At 43.1% G+C, this 21,037-nt stretch overlaps 1 protein-coding gene across 3 annotated transcripts in view; it reads right to left on the bottom strand.

Moving 5' to 3' along the window:
• The window catches only part of LOC147748392 (cAMP-dependent protein kinase catalytic subunit alpha), a 1,196,191-nt gene that overhangs the window by 888,783 nt on the left and 286,371 nt on the right, over positions 1–21,037 (bottom strand). Inside the window, exon 1 of one of the 3 annotated variants that reach the window (XM_086961147.1) lies at positions 2,088–4,173. The exons of the other annotated variants lie outside the window; for them this stretch is intronic. Coding sequence (XP_086817273.1) covers positions 2,088–2,289 — 202 coding nt within the window. The 5' untranslated portion in view covers positions 2,290–4,173. Of the gene's footprint in view, positions 1–2,087; positions 4,174–21,037 lie in introns of those variants that run through there. 3 annotated transcript variants of the gene reach the window in all.

Here is a 21,037-nt window from a genome sequence, read left to right as displayed (position 1 = left end):
AAAGGGATGGTGACAACAGGAATGTGTTACTGTGACATTTTTAGGTCGAGACTGCGTAGCGCATGTGCTACTCTTCAAGGCATGCTGCATTCAAGTATGGATGTGAATCTCCGCCCTTATTTTTCATTGGCTTGTGTCATTGTCCTTTAGAAACTATGGCTTTTCATTGGTCAATAGGCTTAGTAGTCCCTCCTTTGTACCGCCTTGTCTCATTTTGTACCTTCCCATGAGTACACCCTCTGTTACATGTGCTGTTACTCAGTAGGCTTTAATTACAACCTCCGAGCACGGTTTACTTAAATGGTTTCCCTGGCAGGACACACTCGCCCTCATTGCTTTAATGTATTTTATTTTTCAAACACAGCACGCTCATACAGTGGCAGCCGTGCCTTTCGTTTATTTGCACTACCGAACGCGGCTGCATGTTTTTTTCGTTTAGAATTAACTTTTATTTTTTTTAAACTGTCCCATGCCGCACTTCCACTTTAATGGCATCCGTCCCCTGTTACTTAGAAGAGCCGCATCTAATGAAAGGGGCGCGTCCACCATTAAAGTGAAACCGTGGCATAAGGGCACTTTTACAAAAAAAAGCATGTCATCTTGACACACCAATTTGTTTTTTTTGTAAAAGCGCCCCATACAGCTCTTTCACTTTAATGGTGGCTGCACACCTTTCTTTAGACGCGGCTCGTCTAAGGAAAAGGGTGCGACCGACATTAAAGTGTAAGCGCTGCATAGGCGCTTTTACAAACAAGCATTTGCAATGCATTAGGTGTCACATTTATGAGAGTTTCGTGAATGTGAGACCTACTGCTTTGCAAATGCTTGTTTTGCAGTAGGCCTGTAGCAGATTGGATAGTTGGGATGATGACACAAGAAAGCTAAAAACAATACTGAATATCCTGGGTCAACATTTTAAAAGTGACTTTAATGCTTTGCTGATTTGCTAACTCTTTCTACTTCTGTCGTAATTCTGATGAGAAAACGGAAGAGTATGTGAGATGTACACATTAATGGGAGGTTGAGCAAGAGGCTTTAGGGGGTTTCGGTGGTCTACAGCCACTGATCGATTAGGCATAGAAGTGAAAAGCAAATGTGAGTTAGAAAGTATGTTGCAAACACAATTCTTCAACAAGTACGTTTAAAACGTACAAGTCTGTGTCAAGAATCAAAGGGGAAAATGGTTTTAATCACTGGTCTGGAGGCACGGATGAACATTTGGTTTTCATTTTCTGGACAATGGATTTCATTTGTATCTGTTCATCCATTACCAGCACACTCTAGCGACCTTTTAAGTGTCCGTGACGCAAAGGACCAGCACAGTTAAGTGTCTCCTAAACTCCCACTTTCGAAATCAGCAACAATGAACCAGGCTTTCAATGTACGTCACTGCCACATGGGTATTTGTTTCTGATAGAAATTCCTGCTGATGTTTCATTTGTGAGCCTTAGATGGTAAGTACAGCCACAGGTCGGTTAGAGTGTCAGAATATAGGTATAGTGGGAGATGAGGGGCATAGGGAGTTAGCTTAACATGCCTTGCAGAGACATCACAAATGTTTTCTTATGCCACTCCGTCAGTGAAAGAATATTTAACCATTTACAGTTTAATGAGTGAAATGTAGCTGTTTGCAATTGCATAATTGAAATTTACATGCATTTTTACATTCCTATATTAACAATTCTCGAAAAAATCTACTTTACTGCGACAGTAAACTTCCCTGGGTAACCCCTTTTGGTAAAAGCATTACAGTGCGAAATTCTGTCTGTTAAACACGCGATACCTCGTCCTAACTGCAGAAATGTTTTGCTGTTTGTGCTACATAAATTACCAAACTAAGCAAATTCTTCAAAACTTTGCTTGACCTTGAAAGAGTCAAAATACATTTTCAGTCTCCATTTGCTCTCTTTGGCCTCTACCCTTCACTGAATGTGTTGGAAGAATCAGAAAGTACTCTGGTTTCACTGGAAATTTTCTGCATATCTACTAAAAGGTCTAAAGCTTTTTTGGAAGGTGAGTTGCGGCCATCAAACTTTCTCCAAACGGATACATATCCCGTGACAGTAAGACAGAGACACAAAACTCACTTTCTTCGTTCCAGGCGATCAGGTGCTCAGACTCGATAACCAGTTCCACGCCCTGTGTCCCTGCCTCGCCCTCCATGGCAGGGCTTCGGGGTCCGCGGTAGAAGATCCGCACTGCTAGGTTTTCCAGTTTTTGCAGTGCTGACATCTTGGAGCCCTTGTTCTTGCCAGGACTCTGGCAGGTCACATTAGTTCCATGGTCCATGTCTGCCAACGCTGACTATTGGTGATTGCTTTATTATTTTTATAGAGTCGTTTTTGCTCACAGGACGAGGCAAGACACACCCAAGAAATGAGCTTTCTGTGCTGCGGCCATTTACCAAAGCACCGAACCTGATCCAAAAAATTAAATCCCGTAGACGATAAACAACTTTTTCCCCAACAAAAAAAAGTAATTCTAACAGAAAAAAAGTAATTCTAACAGAAAAAAATTATAGTAACGCCGTCAAAAAAGTGTAAGGAAAACAATCATCTCTACATCTTCAGAACATGTCAAAAAAGCAGTCGTGCCTGCCGAAAACTAGAACTGAGGCACGCAATTCGAAAGAGGCACCGTACACCCTCGGCATATGTGTCAACAGAAGTCGTACCAAGGAGGGGTCTTTTATCAGCAGGCACCAGTACTCCATACATGCTTGGGAAAAAAAACACAGGGCACCTCGGTTCCTCCAACCCCGATGTCGGCTACATCCTTGGTGGGGACATCTCTGGAAGCTCGTTCGATCAGCGCCAATTCTAAACCCCGGAATTTCTTTTCCGCATATGAGCTGAATTTCTTTGGTAGGACGAGAAGGGCTGGGAGGGGTGCCAGGCCGTGCAGAATCAGAAGTCGTTTGGAAAGGCACAGCTATGACAACAGAGTGCCAGGCTATTCCTAAGAGCGCAGCATGGGCAGCGTGGAGAGATTTGCCAGAACAATGATCTGGGGACAAGTATGTTGGGAAGATGCTTAAAATAGAACACACTGGCGCTCGCTCTCTCAGCGCCTTTATCTTGTTCTTTCAAATAGTTTATTTTTTCCAGAGTGGAAACTGTCTCGGTTCAGACGGCTTGAGTATCGTTTCGTGTTACCCCAAGGCTTCTAACGTTACAGCCCTAGATAAAAGATCAAGGCAGGTAAAGCCACAAAATCGGGTCGATAGAGAACAGGCTCGCAAGGAGTGTGACAAGGCAAAAACGAGGAACAGGAACACGAGGCCAGTCATGTGTGTAGAAGAGGAGAGGCGTTAAAGCGCGAAGAATCGCAGAGGTGACTTTGACTGCATATCAAACGGCAGTAGGAGATAAACTCTACTCACGAACTTCAGCAGCAAGGTATGCACAGTGCAATGTTTCGGTGGGACGAAGGTACAGGCCCCGTCTTAAACACGCACTGGTGGCCACAAAATGCAGTGTCGCACAGAGGGCTGACGAGGGCTCGTGGACTTTTAAACACATAATTAAACAGCAGTCTTTTGAATCTGGCTCCTTAGTTTTCACTGCTTCGACCTTGGGTGCAGCCCTTTCCTTGTCGTGGAAAACAAGTTGCGAGCAGATTGTGTTTGGGGAACAAACACTAACCTTTGTTCTAACTTTTTTAAGCAGCTGGCAGAGGAAGGCTGGAAACGTTGCCGAACAACAGGGCTCCTGTTAACCCGATATGAAGGTGGATCCTGAGAACAAAGAGGGAAGGCGGCGATTCCAGGATCATCGTCCAAAAACGTCAAGTTTTCTTTTGTTTTCTTTTTCCAGTGCACCTCTCAGGAGGCATAAGTCTGGCACCACGGTGCGCCTGAAGAGCTCAATACAGGGAATGTGTAGCAAAGCAGCCACGCTCTTTCGGCAGATGACGGATTTATCCGGCAGTTCAGGATCCTTCCCCGGATTTTTCTTCTTTCCTGAACGTAACCTTGTATCTTCTTGTACAAGGCAGCAAAGTGCCGGAAAAACAGCCTTCCACCACCCCCTCCGCAAACGCTGCCCGTGGCCTGGTCCACTCGGCCCAGCGGCCAAAAGATGCTGCTGCTCGCAGATGGGGACAGCAAGGCATGCGCCAGACTGTAAGAACAAGTTACAGCACAACGCACTAGGTAGGGTTTCAGGAAGCGCCTCTAGGGAGCAGCAGGAGTCGGAGAGGGAGGGACGGAGCTGGGAAGGATGCCAGCCTCAGATAGATACTTAAAGGCACCCACACCCTGCCTCTCACCAGCTACCTACCTCCCTCCTCTGGGTGCCCGGGAACTGCCAAGAGCACTTACTTACACAGGGCAGCGCGGCCCATTGCGACACCATGCTGCACAAGTCAGGGCACGGCAATGGGAGAGAATATTTGATTGCATGATTAGTATGGAGTCGGGTGGCAGCTCCAAATGAGTGTGGAGAAACCCTTCCAAACATTCAGTGCCACTCCACAGTACGTCCCAAGTAACCTCTTAAAACTACACAATACGTTCAGTGCTTGATGTGGAAGGTAAAGAACGACTAACATAACTAGTAGGCTCGCTCTCCTCCCGAAAATAATACAGTAGGGTGTATCCTATCGATAAAACACAACATACTAAAACAGATCACTGAGTGCTATCAATGTAATTCAATAATATCCTTTCGCTACAGTGCTTCGGCGCCTAGTCAGGTGTAAGAAGGCTATAGATAAGCAATGACAATACATCAACTGCGGTCTAGGCAGGTTTAAGTTGCTTCGATTTTAAGAACTCTAGGGACAATACGGTATTCGGCATAAAGGCAGTACTTCCAGTGCCGTGCTTCAAACAGAATGCAAGGAGCGAAGACAACCTGTTATGTGTTTTAAGAATTACAAAAGATTCACACAGTTAATCTAGGATGTTTTTTTTTTTTAAACACTGGAATTTCACACAGGAAGCCAATGCTTGGAATGATGTCCAAAAGAGGATTTGATACACTTCGCTGAATCGCTTAAAAATACATTAAAAAATAAATACATTACTGCTCTGGGAAGTCCCTGAGATTATTATGTTCCATAGTACAATGCCGTTTGTAAACACCAATGCAGGGTACAGCTCCCCTTTACATGCGCTGCAGAATAAAGCATGACGCAGCAGAAGACGGAATTTCGTCGTAGAGTTAATTGTTTCAAAAAGTCTTATTAACGTCATCAAAAAGTTGTACCTTTAAAAAAAGAAAAACAAATCAGGTCACTGGACCATTTACGTCATTAGACGCTGTTGCCCTCGCCCAACAAATGAGCACACAGTTAATACGGCACTTAACTGGCCCAACAGGTCTTCCACCAAGGAGTGTTTCAAGCAACTCAGGTGCCGGGTAAAGGTTGTATAGGCATGAGGCAAACCATATTCAGGTAGAGCTCACTGAGGAGCATTCTTCAGCGACACATAGCGACCCAAGCGTTCCTTTGTGTTCAGGGGCCTACCTGCTCTGCAAATATACACTGCTGCGCGCTAGCTGAACAAAAAAATATACATGGCAAGCAGGCTTAGCGCTAATTAAAACTGTCGATGCGGTGGTGGTGTCTCGTGTCTTTGCTCAGCAAACAAAGTTGTTCAGAGGGGTTCCTATTTCGTCACTAAAGGCCTTTCACAGGCCACAGAGCAGAAGGGGAACCCGCTCTCCACCTGCCGATGGCCCAGAAGGGGTTAACCCCACGCAGGTGCATCTCCGGTAGGATCAGGTGAATTTTCTGCTTCCTCAGGAGGATTTCTGAGAGCCAAGTCCCACAGGCTTCAGCACAAGGCTTAATATACACCAAGCTCCTCATTAAAATTTGCCTGCAGTAAGCAAGAACAAACCGAGAGTCGAATATTATGAAATCACACATTTCATAGGGAAACCCATCTCTTGCGTTCTGCTAGGTTAGCAATTTTATAGCAATAGATCAACATTTTGCAGCAATCCCTAACAGTTACGAGTTCACTCCTCCCTGCAGAGTTCTATACTTGTATCCGAGGACACTTGTTAACCGACGGATATTACAACCAGGCAGTTGGCATTGTACCTGCTAGTTACCACAAGGTAGAAGCAAGGGCCAGGTAACGAGATCTGTAAAGGGCTGAGGAATATTCGGAACCGGCACATGCAGCTCGGTACAACTAACAAAATTGGTTCAAGCCCTATAATTCAAACACCTACATCACAAGATTTTGATGCATCTTAACAATAGGGTAAATACGTTGGTGCGTCAACGAGTAGCACACTTTTATAATTAATGAAAGTAAACAAATACACTAACAAAGGAACAAATGGAACAATTCTTTCTGTGATTTTGCCCAAGCAATCTTTTTTTAATTTTAAGTCAGCAATCCAAGAATAAGAGAGAGGATAAGAAATTTGCCTGTAAATCTAGTTCTCCAGCACTAACAACTTTCATATATTCAGGTTTGTGTTATTCTGCTTTGCCAGGCAGGGAATCCTCGGTAACATTAAAAGCAGTAGAGGTGGAAGGGCTGCGCAGTCCTGCTCCTCGAGGTCACCACAGCTCAGATTTCATAGCACTACGTATGCCAAAATATGGTAAAAACGAGTCTAACTGGGGAGGATCACACATGGAGCTTTGATGAACCAAATGTTAACTATGATACACTTGATGACTCTTAGGTCGTAGGTATGCAGGTATCGGCCCCAGGCACTTTGAGAAAATCCGGGGTACTGATCTGAGTCTGAAAGAGAGCCCTCTGGATTATTAGTGCTGCCCCACTATTGCAAAACTGAGCTATTTCTTAAGGTTATGGTGATAAGAAAATATACATCCTGAAGACTGAAGGAGGTTACAAATTCTCCTTCCTGGAGCATCAGAAGAACTTCCAGGAGGGCCACGATTCAAAATGATTGCATATTATTATTTTCTAATCTGCTTAGTTCTCTGAGGTCTAGAATTGACTTCCAGTGTCCGGTCTTTTTTTTTTTTAATAAGAAACAACTAGAAGATAGACTACCGTTTCTTTGGCACTTTGGGACAGCATCTAGTTCTCCTTTTAGCAAGAGGAACATTTATTGTACTACCTCCCATACGTTCAGGTTAAGTTCTCTCCCGTATGGGTGATTTGGTTGTTTCTCTATGCATTCGAGAGCATGTCCAAAATGTACTATATGAAACAAAAAGCAGCATACCGTTATGGATTTTCCCAAGCAGGAGTGAAAAAGGAAATTCATACCAGACCGGATGATTTTGAAATGGTAAGGGTTCAGCTTGGGAAAGCCAAGCGGGCTTCTGGCAGTGTTAGCAGCGAGATTGGGAAGCACACCTCTTCTTTTCAGATGTTTTGCATTCGTTTTACTTTTAACCTTTGTTGGCTGTGTATCTCTGATCATATTCCCTGGTCTGGTGGGGTAATAGTCTCGCCCTTGGCCCCATACCGGGTGAAACCTTCAGCTGAACCAGGGCATCTATACTGCACGGCTCTTAATGAAGGTGCCAGGGCCAATCTCCCTTTTCACATTTTGTATGGAATCATCCACATCCTTTCCAAAAAATGTCTGCATGTTGAAGGGTATGTCCATCATCTTTAACTTAACTTATAGGGATAAGGCTGTAGAGCATAAGGATTAGTTACTTACCTGTAATCCTAATGCAGGGGGGTATACTCAAAGTCAAAGAATGAATAATCCCGCCAATGTGCAGGATCCCGGAGCGTTTGTGTATATCTATAAACATCAAGGTATTCCGCTTTTCTTGTGCAATTTAACGAGAACATCAGCAGTTTATTTTAGGTTGTGTATTTAAGTCCTGTTATCAAGAGAACTACAATAACCAGCATGCTATGGGCAACGCCCACTGGGGCGGCAACAATGATGAAATAAAGATGGCCACATAGCACCTTCCTGTTGTTTCGTTTATCATGATGCAAGCCAGTGATCAAGAGCCAACTGGGCTCGAAACGCGTATGGCAGTTTGCAGGTGAAATTGACATGGGAGCGCAGTGATGATACTGCCGGGGGCTGCGTGCTGTTTCCCTTCCACGTGCGACAACTCCACTTGGGATATATATATATATATAGATATATATACAGATATATATATAGATATAGATATAGATATAGATATAGATATATATAGATATCTCGATATATATATATATATCTATATCTATATCTATATATCTATATATCTATATATCTATATATCTATATATCTATATATCTATATATCTATATATCTATATATCTATATATATCTATATATCTATACCTCTATATATCTATATATCTCTATATATCTATATATATATATATATATATCTATATATATCTATATATATATATATATATATATCTATCTATATCTATCTATATCTATCTATATCTATCTATATCTATCTATATCTATATCTATATCTATATCTATATCTATATCTATATCTATATCTATATCTATATCTATATATATATATATATATATATATATATATATATATATATGAAAAACTCGTCTCCAAACTCCAATGCTGCCAAGTTTCACACAGCCATGGACAAACGAAAAGAGGAACCCAGGAATGGTGCCAAACAAGTGCGTTTATTTTTGCTCAATCTCGCCCAGCATGCCCGCCATTACGCGTTTCGACAGTATCCACTGTCTTGATCACATGATGTGATCGCAAAGTTACATGGGAATTTATTTTCATTGACACAAAAGGTGGACTACATAGCGGCCACCATATTCAAAAAAGTGCTTTCAAAAGGGTGCAATGAAACAGATAAAGGACTAAACCATCAATCTTTAGCCCTCCCTGTATAGAAGATATAACCCATAGTGGGTGAATAAACAGAAGTATATACATGTATGTGCAAACTTGCAAATAAATAAGTATGTACAAAAAACTTCATGACTATATACATATAAATATATAAATATAAATATATAAATACGTAGATCATAAAATTCAGATGTTAAATCCACAAATTGATTTGAGTTTCTATTTTCTGACCCTTCTAAAAACCACCATTTAGAAAATATATCCCAAGTGGGATTTTTCAATAAAGTGTCAAGTGCTATATGTAAACACAATTTCATGTAAACATTGGCAATTTATATCATTAGATTCCCATAATGTAACAAGGAGCAGCCATCATTGCTAAAGTGCAAGAAAAGAATATTTAAAGTGTATAGTGCAAACAAAAATTGTTCAAAATTGTTAAAAAAAGGAAAGAGCCCCTCCCTTTGGAATTCATTGAACTGACAGGTGTTAACACACAGTTCCATCCAGGGATGCAAAACAGTTTCAATGACATGTTATTTTTCTTTCAAGTTTGCACAGGACAGTGTTGTTCCATTACCAAACAGTATAATCATTTCGGGGTTGGGTACAGCTACAGATAATATGAACTACAGACAGGTGTATAAGTCCTCACTGGCGTTAAGACCTCCAGGGGCACGGCTGTTCACTTCCAAAATGTACCGAGTCTCAAGGACCCTCAATAGCCCATCCCTATTTCCCCCTCTCCTAAGGGGTGGTACACAATCTATAACAAAATAGGTGAGGTGCTTGGGATCACTCCCATGCACCGCCTGAAAATGACGTGCCACCGGGTAGGATTGCTCATTATTGGAGATTGCCCTCAGGTGCTGCAGTATTCTCCTGTGAACCGGAAGCCGGGTACTCCCTACATACCTGAGTTCACAGGGGCACTGCAGCACATAAACGGCAAACTCCGTTTTGCAAGACAACTGTTTGGTTATTAGTACAGGTTCTTCTTTAAATGGGATGCTGTAGCGTGTTGTGTTGCATCCATTTTTGCAGGCCTTACAGCTGGAACATTTTATAAAACCTTTCTTCAAATCCATAAAGGTTTTAGATACTGGAAGTTCCAAGTGATTCTTTACTAGCCTGTCTGACATAGAGGGGGATTTTCTAAAAGAAAACTCTGGTCTTTTGCCCACTGTCCCACCAATGACGGGGTCCCCCGTCACCAGGTTCCAGTTACGGCTAAAGATTCGCCTAATCTCATTGTGTTGTTGGTTATATGTAACCACTACCCTTGAGCTATCTTTGGAAGTCACTTTTTGATCAGTATCACATTTTAATTTAGGTGCCAGAATCTGTGCCCTAGTCATATTGTTTGCACGCTCTATGGCCCTGGCGATGACTCTTGGTGAATACCCTCTAGCCAAAAAACGTGATCTGCTTCCTTCCATGGCTCTTAGGCATTCCCCGTCATCACTACAGATTCTTTTTATACGTAGCATCTCCCCGAAGGGGATGCTTTGTATTAAGTGATGCGGGTGTTGGCTTGCTGCGTGCAGGATGGTGTTACCCGCAGTAGGCTTTCTATATAGCGGTGTCGCTAAATTGCCATCATGTATATAAACCTCTATGTCAAGAAAACAGAGCTGCGTTTTACTCATGGTGGAGGTAAATTCAAGATTGAGATCATTGCAGTTCAATGCCTTCACAAATTCCTGGGCTTCAAGCATGGTACCCTGCCATATAAAGAAGAGATCGTCTATGTATCTTAGATAGACCGGTACATGCAGGCCAGTGATCAAGAGCCAACTGGGCTCGAAACGCGTATGGCAGTTTGCAGGTGAAATTGACATGGGAGCGCAGTGATGATACTGCCGGGGGCTGCGTGCTGTTTCCCTTCCACGTGCGACAACTCCACTTGGGCAACATGTATGTATGTATGTATGTATGTATGTATGTGTGTATATATATATATATATATATATATATTCCAAACCTTCAATCATCCAGATTAAGAAAAAAGGCACTGACACAGTGGGCTTCACGAAAAGGGATTTATTCACCCTACAAAATGGCTTAACGCGTTTCGGAGGACTCAAGCCGCCTTGGTCACAACACCTTCGTGCTAAAAAAAGACAGTTTATATACATACAAGCGCCACTCAATGGTCAGAGCAACTTGATGACGTATTTTGTTTACATCGACTAATTTCATGAACATAGAAACAGTCATTGCGTTCAATGGTGATCGTCAGTGGGCATTGTTTACACATTATCGAACCCGATTCATTGCAAGTGCATTATTGTAGCATAGTACGATTATTACTACAAATTCATTTAAATCAATGTGAATAAATTATAAAACACAGTTATACCCACATCAGCAATAAAACCTTCATTTGTATGTATGCAACGTGATGTAAATGTCTGTATATACGCAGTCAATGAAACAAATCAACGTGAAAGTGCAAATTCCATAAACACTGGCTGTGAATAAGTGCCTAAATGATACTTGATAAACCACTGTGAGATCTTTATAACTATTACCAAGTTATTGTGCCTAGACCAGATTATGTCAAAAATTCATCTGTGTATTTCAAACAACCATTTACATTTGGCGAACACAGCTTACATAATAGAATTGAGGCCTTGTGGGCATTCTGAAAACGTGGAAGGGTATACTCAGATGTGAGTCCCTTGCTCATTGCACCATCAGGATTCAAGCAAGCCGGGCCGACGACGGCTGAAATGCCAGAAACCGGTCCCCGGAAGCTTGTTTCCTTCCCAGTGTAAGAATTGGCTTGGTAGTTTGGTTTGCCCTGTTCCCATCATGCACTGGGAAAGGGACAGACTAATTTGCATATAGCCAGGTTCTGAGCTGGGATGGTGCAGTGAGCTAAAAAACGGTGTTGGATCTAGCCCTGATCTCTTGACTCGGTGAGAGTATTCTGCTTAATTCAGAAACTCTGTCCATCACCACCCCTTGTTGTTAAATATTTTGTCCACCCTAAGCGTGGAAGGGTATACTCAGATGTGAGTCCCTTGCTCATTGCACCATCAGGATTCAAGCAAGCCGGGCCAACGACGGCTGAAATGCCAGAAACTGGTCCCCGGAAGCTTGTTTCCTTCCCAGTGTAAGAATTGGCTTGGTAGTTTGGTTTGCCCTGTTCCCATCATGCACTGGGACAGGAACAGACTAATTTGCATATAGCCAGGTTCTGAGCTGGGATGGTGCAGTGAGCTAAAAAACGGTGTTGGATCTAGCCCTGATCTCTTGACTGGGTGAGAGTATTCTGCTTAATTCAGAAACTCTGTCCATCACCACCCCTTGTTGTTAGATACATTTGAGAGGGTTTGGGTAAAGAATTCAACCACTGTGCAGAGTTTAAAGATTAGATACTAGCCTGAGGGAAATGGGATTCTGTTTCGAAAGGAGAAGTAAACCCGAGTACCAGTAATGTCTGGGCAATGAAGGTACTGTTATTATGAGATGGAACGGTTCTTATTTCATTTTGATCAAGTCACTGCATCATGGGAAGCTGGGGGGCAGGCATAAGTGAAAATTCCTGAACAGGCTATAAGGAAGGCTTTTTCCACACAACCCCTACTGAGTAAATCTGCTTGCATATAATCCGTATAAGGGGCTCTGGTTGCTCACAAACAAGTCCAGGTTTGGTGTTCCCTACACTGGGAAGAGGGTTCTCAGCTGGTGTTTGTTAAAATTGCCACTCATGCCACTCCTTTGTGTTTTGCTTATGCTGTTGGTCCTTTTTGTTTGCCGACATCGGACACATGTTCCGCTCTCAAAGTAACCTGCTGATTTATTGTCCATTTCCAAATTTTCTGCGCTTCCATGGAAAGAAGGCGCGATCTTTCTATTCCGTGTTGGTTTATGAAGTTCATGGTTGTTGTGTTGTCTGTGCATACCAATACTGAAAAACCTATAATCCTTGGTAGAAAGAACTGCAATGCCACTAATCTTAATTTTGAGAGCCGATATGCAGGTGGGACGCTTGTGACGACCATCTTTTGATGACCTCCAAACTCTGTAGATGAGCTACCAAGTCTTTTACCCCCTTGCCTGCTGGGGCTATTCCCCTGCTGTGCTGGTGGGCGGAGGGACGCGCACAGCGCCCCCATGCTCATGATGAGCTCAGCTCGTCATGAGCCACGGTGCTCATCCACGCCCGTTTAATGGAACGCTCAGCACAGCAGGGGAATTAAACCAGCGTGCGAGAGTTCCACGGGCCATGACGAGCTTAGTTCGTCATGAGCACCGTGGCTCATGACGAGCTGAGCTCGTCATGAGCATGGGAGGGGTTAAGGACGCATCAGTGGTCATCACAAATCTGGGTGATGGACTGAGAAACATTAGACCTACTGACACAATTTGTTCCCAAGTCTACCATGGTATGGGGTCTTTCATTCTTGGTGTGATCTTTATAATGTTGTTGAATAAACCCTGATCTTTCACCAATGAATTGTCCAATTCCTCCTAGAACGGTCTCACACACCTTTGGATCCCAAGATGGCCGCAAGCAGGAGCGCTCTCCAAGAGCTCTCGGGTTCGGGATAACCAAAGTGGATAAATCCCTGAAAAAACCCTGCCATCCGTCCACGCTCACGAAGGTCCGAAATTGTGAGTCTAGACACTGGCTGGAGAGCTTGTTGGATCCGGAATTAGAGGACTGGGAGAGGAGTATTCTAGGAGCGGGAGCCTGGTCAGACCATGGAGAGGTCGCTGCCATGACCGATGCACCAGCTGCAGGAGATGGATGCCCCAATGCCAGGCTGAGGTCTTGACGCAATTGAAGTGAGGAGGAAACAAGCAAGCTGGGGAGCAACCGGAGTGCGTCTCGGCGACCTGCCTTTCAGCGACAACAAGCTGTGGGAGGGAGCTAAGACTGAGCTCCGGCTGCCTGCCGCCACAGACGATCGCGGAAGATTGATGCCCCAGGCAGTCCGCGTCTCGCCTCCAGGATCAAAGAGGGGGCTGCGAGTAAGCGGAGGAGTCCTGGAGCACAGCGGTTTTGTATGGAAAGAAGAGAGAGGCTGCACGGGCAAACTGGAAAATGGTGCAGTGGCCCTGGGGTATGTGAAGCAGCTGAGGTCAGCAAATGCTGGCGCGATTTAAGGAAATCACCCTGCGTAGGAAGGGGTTTTAATGCAAGATAAAAATAAATAAATAATCACTGGAAAGGGGTGTGAAACAGATGAGATAAGAACTGGCATGCCTGATTTTAAAATGGCGGCCTCCGAGGACATCCAGCAATGTGAACAAGCAAAGTATGCCCCCCCCCCCCCCCCCACCTCACACTGAGTGAAGATTACGTGGCTGTGGATTATCCTCTCCAAAATGGGAGCAACTCTTAAGAGCAAGGGAAAGAGGACTGCTATGGATTTCGAAGTAGCCCCATGTAGAGGCAAGTGAAATAGGACTTCCCAGCAATAAAAAGAGACAAAGGCAATCAGATCACAGTGAAGGATGTTATAAATGGGGGCCATCTTGAAATTCTAAATAATAATATAATATGGAAGATCACTGATCTCTGGGCTTTCAACACAGAATAAACAGAAGGTAATTCAAGAGAAATCAAAATATAGCCAGACAAGGAGTGTACTGGAACTTTCAACAAGGTTAGTAAATTAGCAACTCTCTCTTCGACTCTTCAATCCATTAAACAATCATGATGGACAACTACCAAATTATCTAAGAATGCAGCAAAAAATCAAACATAACCTAATGAGGAAAAACCCAGACACACTGATATCAGACCCCATGTGTAACATAGCTAAAGGCACTATCGTGAACGACTTGATATTTTTACAAGAAGAACGGCTAAATGGCGCAGTGCCATTACTAATATTCTCAACATAAAAGCTATAACAAATATACCTCATGGCACAAAAATTATGACCAAGGCATCATCAAGATGCAGCGCAGACCTCTGCATAACCATGTATAATACCGGAACAGTGCTGATTCAACCTACGAACTTGGAACTAGAAGAATTTGACAACATTTTCCCAACATTAAAAAGGTATGCGGAGAACGCAAGATCCGAACAACACCTGAGTCAACGAGAAATCACTCCGAAGACTGGGGTCACTACTTCCACAGAAAACATAACAATTAGAGTAACGCAGGAACCACAACAGTCAACGCTAGTAACAGGCACATGCGTACTCCCTGAAAAAGGAGAAATACCAGATAGGGAAGACGCCACCCTAGCTTTACCCAATTCTACTCCAGCTCAAAGGACTTCTAGAATGGCAAGAAATGTATCCAAACCCAACATCGTATTAAAGGCCCTAAGCTTGGAAAGAGCATCGAATAACGCTAATAAAAGTGGACCAGTCAACCTAACGAACATCAAGAAGAAAAGGAAGCTGATGAAGAGAACAGTACAAAAAAACAGGAAAACAAAAAGTGAAATCACAAAAAAACGGGGGAACACACACAACACTTCACCCCAGACCCTGGGAGAATTCAAAGAGCTACAAACAAAAATGGACAACATGGCGCTAGGCATGATAAGATCAATGCAAGCGATGGAAAAGTTACGTGAAGCGTTAGACGGCACCCACAAGCAAGTTGAACACATCATAGATCTAATACACAACTCTCAAAGGAAGAATAAGGAGATGCCATTATCAAACAGGCAAAATCGACCTGACAGGACACATAAATACTTAACAAAAGAAGAAACCCTATCCCTACTCCGGGAGTATGAGGGGATGGAACATAGGAGAGGGGAGGAAATCAAAACAGTCCTGATCAATAACAACCGAACAGCAAGACAGAATGAAAGGAAACCCAACCTTAATAACCTACAACAAGTCCAGATAATCACTGAACTGCAAAATCTGAACTCAATCAACGCTAGAAATACACTGAAATGCCTTCTGATCAATTGTAGGTCAGCAGCTAAACACGCATCAGACATAGCTGACCTCATCATCAACCAGGAAGTTGATATGACAATCCTCACAGAAACTTGGCTATCAGAAGCATCATCTCCAGTAATGGACCTTCTAGTGCCCCCCCACTATACCATTGTGAGACTGGATAGACTAACAAAGACAGGAGGCGGCATAGCCTGCATCCACCGTTCAAATATAGAAGTAAGCCAAATACAATCAGAACCACTTAATTCCTGCGAATACTTGGGTCTCAGTATAAGATCGGCTAACAACCAAATTTGCAATCTGCATGCAATCTATCATCCACCAGGTAATAATATATTTTTCATATAACAACTAATGGAGATCAACCCAGAAAACTAACTCCGACGCAAATAATATATTCCTAGGGGATTTTAATCTGCACTGAAACGACAACAATGACAAACAGGTCAACATTATAAAAGACTTTTTAGCTGAGCTAAACCTCTCCCAAGCTTGCACACAGCCAACTCATGCGAAAGGAGCTACGTTGGACTGGATAATTTCAAAAAAAGAGAACACTTCAGTCCTATCTATAGAGAAATGAGACTGGTCTGATTCACCATGCCATAACCTTTCTGATTCCCACATGGAAAAAGAACAAGCATCCGCAACCGAATAAAGTCAAAAAGTGGATTCTGGATACTAAAGAACAGAACTTTGAACTACTAATAGAAAGCTACGAGAAGGAACTATATACTCCGACTACGAACAACTTGCAGAACGTGAATGATCTAACGGACCACTACACTACTTCAATAACGGATATAGTTAACACCACAATGCCTCTGAAACTGAAATGAGTTACAGAGAAGGATAAAAATCCATGGTTTAACGGGACACTGAATGAGGAAAGAAGGAAATTGAGACAAGCTGAGAGAAAATTGAGACAACACCCATCCTCTCCCAAACTGAAATCCCTCAGAAAAAACAGAAAAGAATACAATAAGAAGATCCTCAATTCTAAAAAAGAATTCATGAACTGGATCTCGCCAAAAGTAGACCTCGGAAACTATTCGAAATACTAAAACAACAATCCAAAAAATTGGCCTAATCGGCCCCTGAAACCACAAAAATAGATCTAAGCTGAGAAGAATTCTAAACTTTCTTCACCAACAAAGCCAAAACGTTGGAAAGAGAGCTCAGGAGTGAAGCGGATAACCTAGACAGCCAAAGAACCACAACTAGCAACAGCAAGACTACCAATTCGATAATCAAGGAGGATAGGGCAAAAAATAAGGCACATTGGGATAAGTTCAAGCTGCTGGACCAGAATAACATCGCCAAAACGCTACTAGATATCAAACCTAACAACCACTATAACGACCCCCTCCCAGCAAAATGCATGAGAGAAATCAGCCATACCGTGATTCCAATATGAACAAGAATTATTAACGCCTCTCTCTCACAAGGGCTACTTCCAGAATGCCTAAAAAGTGGGCAAGTCGTCCCCATTATCAAAAAACCGACAGCAGACCCGGCTGATCCGAATAACTTTCGCCCGGTAACCAACATTAGGGTACTTGCCAAACTTATAGAGAAATGTGTACAAAAACAACTTAGCGAACACAGACAATTTCTATCTACTGGACGACTGTCAGTCAGGTTTCAGAACAGGGCACAGCACAGAAACAGCGATTCTTCACATAGTCTATGATGCCCTACAGGCCCTAGACCAAAATAGAACAGGTCTACTCATCTTCCTAGACCGGTTATCTGCATTTGACACGGTAAATCATGCTAAATTACTGAACAGGCTCCAGGACAGGATGGGAATAACGGGTATTGTGCTGAAATGGTTTGAATCTTTCCTCAAAAATAGAACGCAAAGATTCCTGGTCAACCAAGCTCTGTCACCTTCATGCCCTAACACGATTGGAGTCCCTCAAGGATCTACATTATCTCCATCATTGTTTAACCTGTATGTCGAACCGCTGACGGAAATTCTTCGAAAGTCCAAAATATCCTTTCATATGTACGCGGACACACAGATATATATCAAGATCGGTGTCATAATCTCCTTAATTCAGTAATTGGCGATTTCTTGAAGCATAATCGTGATGGTTTAGTTGTCGTAATTCAAGTATTGGTCTCCCTTTGCACGATAACCTTAGAATTTTTTTTATTTTTTTTTAAATATAAGCTTGTGTTTAGTTGGAAATAAGGCATGTGTTCTACTACCCCTTTTGAAGCAGCAAATTAATCTCCAGTTGTAACAGAAAATAATGTTGTAAAGTCCTCCTTCGGAGTGATTTCAGAGGAGGCATCTGGACGACTTCTATGGTGTTCCCTTTCTGCATCAAGTCTAGAACCCAAAGATCTGCTGTAATAGATTGCCAATGTTTGTAATACTTGGAGATTCATCTGCCTCCTGTATGGGGAGGGGAGGAAGTGTGACGGGTGCCTGGGGAACGTCACGGATATCTAAAGAATTACTGGGAACTTTTCAGTGCCACAGACTTCTTTCAGGGTCCCTTTCTGGAATAGGCTGATGGTGGTGGAGCTCTAAATTGTTGAGGATGAACCAGTTGACTCTAAACCTGTTTGGCCAGTTGGTACAGCTAAAACTGGTAAGCTCTGCTAAAACGGAACAATCCGTTCCTTCAGGCTCAAAGAAAGGACAGAAGAGGACTGTTGCAGCAAATCGAATGACCTTTCTGTAACAGCGTCTGATTTAATGGACTGCAATGCCTATCTTAAGGCATGTCGAGTATTTTTGTCTGCACTTCTGGCCTAAAAGATCTTGCCTTAAGCCACACCTGTATTATTAAGACTGTGGCCCCGGCAATCGGTAAAACCCCATGAAGGCTATGTCCTCCGTTGCTTCGATTATCTTGGAAGATGTGCTCTCTAGCTCATGAAGAATAGTCTTGGCATCATTTCTTCTGCCTTCTGGGAGGAATTCAAGAATAGAACTTAAGTCAGACAACATTTGTAGGTCATATCTTCCTAGAATTGCCAATAAATTGGATGCTCTACCTGTGGTAGTAGTCACTGCTGAAAAACGCTTGCTGCAATGTCCAATCGTCTTCCCTCCCTGTCACGTAGAGTTGAAGGTATAGAAGGATTCCTTGATCATATCTATGCTGCCTGCATCACCACAGATTCCGGACTGGGTTGGCCTATGAGACAAGTGAGAGAACTGTCAGGAGCATTCTCTTTTTTGTCCAGTTGAGGGACGATGGCCATCCCAGTTGCTTTGGTCTTCATTATATTCAAACCTTCTGCCAAGATGAAATCAATGATTGAAAAAGGCCGGTACTGACTTGCGAAACAGTTCCTCGACGTCATAAAAAACATTTGGAGGGTTTCATGGGTAGAAATCGATCAAACCTCTTAGACGCCCTCTCAAGTAGAGAATGGATCCCTTCAAGGTAATCTAGTAGAGAATTTGCAGCAAATGCAGTAGCAGTACTGGATACTGGTGCCACATTCAGAACCCACAACCTGAGAAGCACCATCATGAATCTCACCGTCCTCTTGATCTTCATCAGAATACATTTCCTCGACAATAGATCTTAGAGAAAGATTAACAGTTGGAAGATGACCTTCAGACAGCAGAGCAAAACTCTACAGATTGCCTGTACAGAGAATGCAGGAAGCACTTCGAAGGTACTTACAGACTTAAGTTCAATAATGAAATAATAATGGAGACTGAAAAAGGCTACATAGTGCAGCTATTTCAAGCCAAAAAGAGGATGGCATATCAGTACAAACGCTCCCTTCCAGGGCACCACAAAACAACTCAGCCCATTTCCATTGCGCTTTTCTGCCATTTACACTCCCTGCATGGCATATGCTTTAGAAAATGATGGCAGTGTTGGTTATGTGATCGAGAGAAAGCAAGTACTAAAAGTAGCTACTCACAATGAATGTAATAATTCCTTACTCTTTCATCCAGCGCTTCCACTCTTTCCCACAATATAGGACCATATTACACGTTACTCGTTATGTACTTTTTACATTATAGGACTTATTTTTAGCACTCCTCAGAAAAATCTACAACAAAAGAGTCATATATTTACAATTCATCGTTTACCTCGAAAATTGCTTGCATGTCTTAATATTTTGGGAAAGTTTTATTTTTGCTGTGGATAATGTACTAATGTTTAAAATGTGTTTTATGCAACAATTGGAATTATTTTAAATACAAAGTACACTGTAAGGAAATTGAAAACAAACTTTCTAAAACATGATTTTCTTTTGTAGTGATCTCACACTAGCGTTAACAAGACACACAAAGAAAAAAATGTAATGCAATGTGTTCTGCATTTACTATGTTTATTTTCACATCCAAGGAAGAGTATTCATTGGGAGATGTTTGCATCAAGGCTGGGCCTCCAAGGGTAAGATTGTCAGGTGTCAGAGTAATGGTTTTAAGAGCCGCACTGTCGTGGTGATTCTAGGTCAGGAGCGGAGGCTTCGGATTATGCTTTTCTCTCTTCGCTGTTTATTCACATAACACCACACAGCAGCCAGAAAAGCATCAAAACTTGAAAAAAAAAATTGTATTCCAAACACAGGAATATCAGAAAACATCATAATAACATTTTTTAATAACTACAAGTCCCATGAGATCAACATTAGGCAGTCCTTTCTTAGTGTCCATAAATCCCAATATAAGACGTCCATCCTGTGAACTCCTCCTCTTTCTTCGCTGCTTCGCAGCCAGTTAAGTACTATTCTCCCTCTCTCTCACAATTGTGTGTCTGCTGAGGTCTTGTGTTTTCTTGCATATTTGTCATTCTATTTGCATAGATATTTGCTATTGCTTTGGGGGGTCTGTGGGGTTTTTCCCTTCCAGAGCCCCTTCCATCGCGGGGACGCCTTCGCCCCTTCCTTGATGTCCCCGTGTGTTCCGCGGTGTTGATCTCACCGCTAGAGGGCGCTGTAGCGTCTCGCCTCCCCGCGCTCGGCTTCCGTCTCGCTGATTGGAGCCGCGCTGGGGAGTCGACGTCGCCGGAGCCCTGCTGCTGCCTAACCCTGACGCCCTCTTGGGTTGTACTGTCCTATACTCGAACGCCCCGTTGGGGTCTGTACTGGTGGTTGTGACCACGTTGACGCCCGCGAGCGATTTTCAGCACCTTTTCCTGCATCAGCTTCCGCTGGGGTGTTACCCGCTCAAGCGCGCTGGGAGGCGGTACGACCCGGTCTCTGGAGAGAGGGTCGGCGCGCTGTGAAGGCTGGTGCTGCCTTCGTGACTGCCTGGTTCCGCCGGCCAAAAACCTTGCTAACCTCCGGTTGGCCCACACGTGGCAGTTTGTCTACGCCACCGGAACCCTCAGATACCTGTTTCTTCCTTACTGCGTTGTGGACGCCATGGCTGAGGGGTACTACGTCGAGGAGGAGGAGTCAC

The sequence above is a fragment of the Lissotriton vulgaris genome, chromosome 1_1, assembly GCF_964263255.1.
Source record: "Lissotriton vulgaris chromosome 1_1, aLisVul1.2, whole genome shotgun sequence".
Classification (NCBI taxonomy): Eukaryota; Metazoa; Chordata; class Amphibia; order Caudata; family Salamandridae; genus Lissotriton; species Lissotriton vulgaris.
Note: the sequence above shows the minus strand (reverse complement) of the source record. Positions and strands in the feature narration are given on the sequence as shown.